The sequence below is a fragment of the Terrapene carolina genome, unplaced genomic scaffold (genome assembly GCF_002925995.2).
Source record: "Terrapene carolina triunguis isolate 2854851 unplaced genomic scaffold, T_m_triunguis-2.0 Scaffold11095, whole genome shotgun sequence".
NCBI lineage: Eukaryota > Metazoa > Chordata > Testudines > Emydidae > Terrapene > Terrapene triunguis.
In genome coordinates, this window is record NW_020675446.1 from 1 (window position 1) to 7,268 (window position 7,268).

Here is a 7,268-nt window from a genome sequence, read left to right on the forward strand (position 1 = left end):
GATTAATAAAAATCTTAAGCTCTGGGCACTCTCACATAATTATAAAAGTCATGAATTTATAATATATAATTGTCCACACACTAATAATCAACCTATCAACACAGATAGTGGAAGGCTAGCAAAGTGTATGGCGCCCTGCTTTGTTCAGAGGGAATAATTAGATCAATATTTGTTCCTTGCCATTATTTACCTCCGGTTACAGTATTGTAGTAATACATGTAACCCTCAGGGGAAAGTCCTTGCACCCATTCCTTTGTTTCATCTGATGGCGCTTCTGAGGTGTCTTTTCTCTTTTTTTTCTTTTCCTTTTTTTCTTTCTTTTCCTCCTGTTTACTTTGTGTTGAACTGGGACCTATAGAATCTTAAAGAAAATAACACCCATATTTTTCAGAGTTATAATCAGAATTTACTTATTGGGCATTCCTCATACAGGCAACAGCAAATATCAACTTAGTCCAAAGTAGTTTCTTCTTTCATAATAGTAGATAATGTTTTCACCCCTCAGCTCACAGAGAGCCGAGATATCAAAAGCTTTTCTAGTATAACACTATACTATTATGAATCAGTCTGAGAATCACCAGGAGAAACAAGCTGAAAAATCTAAATTCAAGGATTACCTCAGGGCTATTGAGCATGGAGTCAACAGAAGCTAGAAACCAGAAGAGTTATGGAGGAGACAGTCTCCATGGAGGGTTCAAACTAACAGGACTAATTAAAAAAATGGTGGTTTACCCTCATGGTAACAGAACAAAAGCACCTGCTCAACTTTAAAATGGAAGGAGATTAAAAGAAGAAAAAAGGACTCAGTTAAGTGATGGATGCAAGCTCAACTATTAGCTATGCACTTGTCTCCATTGGGAGAATTGGGAACCATAATTAATGACTGGTGCAGCTCCACCAGTAACTGTAACAATAGAAACTGTACAGTAGGTAGTGCTTAGGCACTTTTTCTACCACCTGAAGTGTCCTGAGGGTTAGAAGACATGACGGTTAAAAACCCTGCTTACACAACTTCACAGCTTCCACTATGGCAAATTATATGTCCCATTTTTGCCAATGTAAACACAATTCTGGAGTTTCTGCAAAACTAATACAAAAGAAAATCCTGTTCAATATTATCTCTATTGCTGCCTTTAAGCCTTTTCTGGCAGCTACAGGAACTACCTGACTTAACTCCAAGCCTTTTCAGATCCTCTTGATATGCTTTCAGTGCAGCTTCCTCCATTGCTGCAAATTCCTTTGACATTTTTTCTTCTTCTTTTGCCTTTTCCATACTTTTCTTTTTAATCTACAATGTAAACAAAAAAGGGGTGGGGGGTGGGGAGAAGAAATAGACCAAAGTCATAAGTAAAAGAGATAAAAAGTTAAATGTTTAGAGAAAAAAGGAAAAATTCAATTTACCTCACTAATTTTCTTTGCCACATTTTCCTTATGGTTCTTTCCCCTTTCATGAAATTCAATGCTCTTAAAGAGAAAAAAAGTAAATTAAAATACAATGAAAAAACAATTTGCAGGAAATTAATTTCCTTTGGTAAACTACAAATATATACCCAGACAAGAAGAAAAACTTAGTTAAGCTGGAGTTAAGACTGAATGTACCCAATGTAGGTAAAAATTGTTATGAAAAAATCCAACCATTAGAAACTTAGGAAATACAAAGTAAAGTTTAAACATAAAAGAAACCCAGCAGTAGAAAGAATGGAAGTGCAGTTATATTCTGAAAAATGGCATGGTGAAGTTTTATATTGACTGGGTCTCAGTGACATCAGATGGTTTGTATGGGGTTTTAATTAAAAAAAATATATATTAAACAAATTAAAGAGCAGGGACCCCTGTTTGGTTTGGGAGTTTTGCATGGTCCACGGTTCTCTAGCTCCCTTCTATGCCCCCAGGATTCATATCTCAATTTCCACTCCCCTTTACCTTCCAAGTCTATAAGACTTACCATAGACCAGGGGTCGGCAACCTCTGGCACGCGGCTTGCCAGGGTAAGCACCCTGGTGGGCCGGGCCAGTTTGTTTACCTGCTGCGTCGGCAGGTTCGGCCGATTGCGGCTCCCACTGGCTCCCAGGCCAATGGGGGCTGCAGGAAGTGGCGCGGGCCGAGGGATGTGCTGGCCAAGGCTTCCCGCCGTACCCATTGGCCTGGGACGGCGAACCGCGGCCAGTGGGAGCCACGATCGGCCGAACCGGCCGACGTGGCAGGTAAACAAACTGACCCGGACCGCCCAGGTGCTTACCCTGGCGAGACGCGTGCCAGAGGTTGCCGACCCCTGCCATAGACCTCAGTGGATCAGTAGGAACTTATGAGCCTCATGAAGATCATATTAAGATCCACCGAGCTCTTGAGGATTTTAAAAACTTTGCAGTTAAGCAAATCTGAGATTGGGAGCAGAAATCAAGGTATGTAACCTAGGAGATCAGGCGGACTGGGAGTAGGATGCGGATAATTTAGGAAGACAATTGGAGAGCCTCTAAACCAAAAAGGCTGCCAGATAGAATAGGGGAAACAGAAGCCTGAAGAGCTTAGGAGTCCTGCAGGAGCACTGAGGGAGGTGTGGTGCAAAAGCCGTGGGGAGTTTAGGAGCTCTTGGGGTTGTAGGAATCACCTCCTAATCCAGGTGCTAGTGTACTTGCCGACAAACAAGGCTCAAAAGTACTTCTGGAGGCCTGGCGTACCAACATGGCAAATGGTGCATGCTCAAAGTGATAATTTGGTCTTAAGTGCTTAGAGCACAAACTTTAGAAGGCCTGCAGGAGGGAGGCAACAGTACTGTGCTCTTGTGGATTCTGTTGACATTCTAAGGTCCACAACAGGTCCTGTAGACTTTAGAAGATCTGCACAGAGGCAAAGCTTCAAGACAATGATGGGCATGGTATTTACCTGGGTGGTTTTTACTAGGTAAAATCATGGTTTTTACTGCACCAAGAAAAACTAGTTAGTCCCAGTTCAAGACCTTTTCTGTTTTAAAAACTGTTTCATTGAGGCACACCACATCACACTTCATTTTAGTTACATATTCAAATGATCAAATTCAATAAGGAAGTAGATTTGGAGATTAATTTAGGGTTGTACAAATAAAAAGTAAAACTGCAGTAGGGGTAATACTAATATATGTAATATAATACTGAACTTTGGAATGTCTGTATACATTTTGGTTCAGTATTTTCTCAAGGAAATTATACATGTCACGACTCATATTTCAGTTTTCAGTATTATATATATATATATTATATATACTGCAAAACTATTATCATATTGGTAAATATTTTTCAGTAATTTTCATTAGTATATTCTAAGAATAATTTTATTTTTCCCAGTTACACTGGGTTTACACCGGTATTTACCAGTGCCCTGTCCAGGCTAGTTTTTCCCGGGAAATGGCCAACCTTGCTTCAAGGTGGAGCAAAATTCAAATTATGGAGCCTGAGAAAATGGAACTTGATTCTCCAGACCTTTTACACATGAATAAGGAATGTAGGATCAAGCCCTAGGGCTCCAGTCTTGGATTGAGGTCCATGGAGTACAGGAGATTCTTAATGCAGGATCCAGGTCTTAATTTGCAAGTCTTTTTTTCCCTAGTTTTATAGCTCACATGGCTTACAAAGGCATATTTAAAACAAACAAACACTACGTAAACATTAGTTTACATGTCAGTAAACAATACTAAAAAAATATTTTAAAAGCATATAATTCAAATTCTAGTACTTCAGAATCAGTAATATTACACTAACTAGACCAACATACTGGCTTGTTGTCTGCTATCCAGCACTTGCAGTAACCACAGAATTTCTTTGGCTGTGATTTCCAGTAATCAGCCCTAAACATAAACAAACAAATAAACAAATTAGAAAAAAAATTAGGTAGATTTATGCATAATCAGAAACAAAATAACCAAAGCAAAAAGTTCTGAAACAGAGAGCATCAGAAACCAAGTCCAGCCTTGCCATGGTGCTTGGTTGTGCTGTCAAGGATTTCTTCTGCACAAGTTTTTGTGGACAGTTTAGAGTGGCTATTCTAGGTCAAAAACAATATTTATTAATGACTTTGACTGTTTCACAAAATAGATCAGAAGTTCTCAACTTAGGGATTGTGCCCAAGCTGTTACCTGTGGCTTTGCAAAAATTTCTACAGACCCAAAGCCTTCACTTACAACAGAAATTATGTTTTTGGTGCTTCTGTAGTCAGATATCCTTCCAAATATTAACAGCTGCAGTAGGCAGGCTTATTGAATATATAACACTGGGGAATGCACAATTCATGATATCTGCAATAAAAATGTAGACTTGGATATTTTTTAAACTATCGACATAACATAAATACGTACTTTGGCTATATAGTACAATGAATTTAAATATTTTGGGGAGAGGGAAAGAGATATTTTTGGACAAATCAAAACTGTGCAAAGGATTCTGGAACAGATATGGAATAGATTCTAGGTTATGTCCCAAAATGTATTAGGCCAAAGACTGGAAAATTTGAAATAGGCAATTAGAGAGCAGGTCCAGAGCACCTCTTGGACGTTCTCTCTTAGTTGAGAAGTTGTTCCTAAACCATCTCTAATTCTTTTAACAAATGGAAAGTGAATCCCCACGATAATCCCTGGTTAACTTTTGAGAGGTAGAGGAATAGTTTCACTTTTAAGGCTGTATTCTTTGAAGTGAATGAGTATTAACAGCACTGTTAAAGGACTACACATTAATAAAACTTCAAGTAGTATATTATGTGGGACTCTCTATCTTCTAAAAAAGAAAATACATAAAAATCCAAAAAAGTGCTAAAGGCACCAAAAGTCAAGAAATGAAAGAGGTGAGGTTCCTAAACTATTAACTCTGCTACATTACCCATATGTATATTCTATTCTTGTTTTCCTTAATGAATGCGTCATTTAGTAGGTTACCGGACATGACTCCATTCTGCCATTACATCCTGTAGGAGTCAACGGGGCTCTGCACAGGCACTGGAGTCTGTGCTAGCAAATTTAAGGGTGGGACTGGGGCCTACAGCTGAAATCTTGGCTTCACTGAAGTCAAACACAAAATTCCTATTGTCCTTAATGGAGCCAAGATTTCACCCATGTTGTTAAATGTATAACAAACATAAAGGATGTGGATGTGCAATGCTGCAGACTTTAATATTATTGCATTTCATGTGTGATTTTAACTGTGAAAACTATGGCCCCAACCCTCCGAAGACTTATACACATGTTCAATTTTATGCACTGAGTAGTCCCACTAGGGGACTACTAAAAGGGGCAGATTCCCTGGTCACCAAGCTAATTTCATGCCGCTTGAAGGAAACTGAGATGGTCACCAGAGACTATCCCCCATGTAAGGAGAATCTCCACCATCTTAAAGATGGTGGAGGCAGTGGAACACTAGAACCCTTCCCCCATTTGGAATACAGACGCTCCCCGACTTATGCAAGCGTTCCGTTCCGGAACGCCTTGCGTAAATCGAATTTTGCGTAAGTCGGGGACGTATACCCAACAATTACAGAAAAAAAACCAAAAACAAAAACAAAAAAACCCCACTTGTGGAACTTTTTCCGTAAGTGCGGGTTTGCGTAAGTCAGGTTTGCGTAACCCGGGGAGCGTCTGTAACAGCAAGAAGGGGTATGTCAGAGTCCTGCAAGGGACAGGCCAGCGATGGTGAAGTGAGGCTCCACTGTGTCCAATATTCCACTGGCAAAAGGTTGTTTAAGCCTGGTCTACTGTGATTTTTTTAATCGATATACTACACTGATACATGCATTAGTATAGATGCAGTTATATTGGTGAAGAGCACCTTTATACGGATATAACTGTGTCCACACTAGTGGGATCATGCCACTGTAACTATACTGGTATAGTTAAAGCAGTACAAATTTCTAGTGTAGACTAGGCTTAAGGAACCTCATGTCAGTGGAGTAAGTTAAGGCTGGCCCCAACTTGCACGTGAGCCAGGCACCAGAACCAGGGAACTATGAGCAGCTCCCTCAGAATCATGCCTCTTCACTGTACCTGAGCTATGCTTGGTACAAGCCCATGGTGCATAAAGTTAAGCACATGCTTAGCGGTTTGTGGGATTGGGGCATAAATTTGTTAAGCACTGTGCACATTTACCAAGCTTTAAGTTGTTTACATGAAGGCAAGTTTATTCTCTTTTTAAAACATGCTACATTAAAAATTATCATATATCAAAGATAATTGGATATATTATGTTAAAATAATACTTGAAACAGAAATGGTCAATACAGTAAGAGAAAGATGTAAATCAGGCATCTGTTCTGGCATAAGCTCCGACAGTTTTTTGATATAACAGATGGACTAGCATGACAAACATGTGCAGACTTAGCTTTCTCACTGCCTAACGAAAGTACACATTGCTAAACAGCTGATAACATACTGAGTTATCCAGGTCCCAAATCCTTTAAACCAGGGGTTCTCACCAAAAAAAAAATGTTGGTGGCCTCAGAGTGTGGCCACCAACTCTTGCTGGTGGCTGCTCTGACAATTTTTCCTAAAATACTTAATTAACTTCAGGAAAATCAAATAAATATGCACATATCCATGTCCAAAGCATTGTAATTTATTTATGTAGGGTTTTTTGCAGACTCAATAATAAAAATAACATACAGTTGTCTCTATTCCTTACTGGATCTAAACAGAATAAAAACACAAATAAGGTGCTTTGCACATTCTCATGTTCTTGTCTTTTTTCTTATTGTTTCTTTTGCCTTTTTGGGCGGTGGGTTGCTTTTCTTTTTTTAAGACTTGTTAGCTAGTAGTCTGCTGTGGAAACTGATAATAACAAACATACAAATATCACTTTTCACAGCACACTTACTCAGTCCCAGCAAGCCCAGGGACAAATTAAGCCCTGTATGGGGAAGTGGTTACAGAGGCACCAGGGCGATGGGGCACTGGGGGAGGCAGCACGGGCCAGGGCTAATTGGGAAGGGTGAGCTCGGGGCCAGAGCCCGTCACCGCACAGCCAGGGAATGGAGCCCAAAGCCCTTTGCCCAGGGGATGGGGATGGAGCCCAAAGCCCCATGGGTGGAGCCTGCACCCACCACCCCAGGGCTGAAGCCCAACCCCACCTCACCTGGGAAGGTGGGGAACACACACGGGCTGTCTGCTCCTCCAGCTTTTCTGTCTCCAGACAGCCAGGACCCAATCACTGCTGGCAGCCCCAGGGGAGTGGCCACTGCTGTGCCCCTTCCCCCAGCCTGAAACACTGAGGCCTGGTCTACACTAGGCTTTTATGTCGACTTTAGCGCCGTTATAT

At 40.5% G+C, this 7,268-nt stretch overlaps 1 protein-coding gene across 1 annotated transcript; it reads right to left on the reverse strand.

Moving 5' to 3' along the window:
- Positions 1–190: 190 nt before the first annotated feature.
- LOC112103184 (WW domain-binding protein 4) lies at positions 191–3,867 on the reverse strand (the record flags this gene model as incomplete). The annotated part of the gene is made up of 4 exons (XM_026661583.1): positions 191–361; positions 1,165–1,288; positions 1,402–1,464; positions 3,748–3,867. Coding segments are annotated over 4 exons (478 nt in total), but the record flags the coding sequence as incomplete, so codon positions are not given.
- Between the last annotated feature and the right edge of the window lie 3,401 nt (positions 3,868–7,268).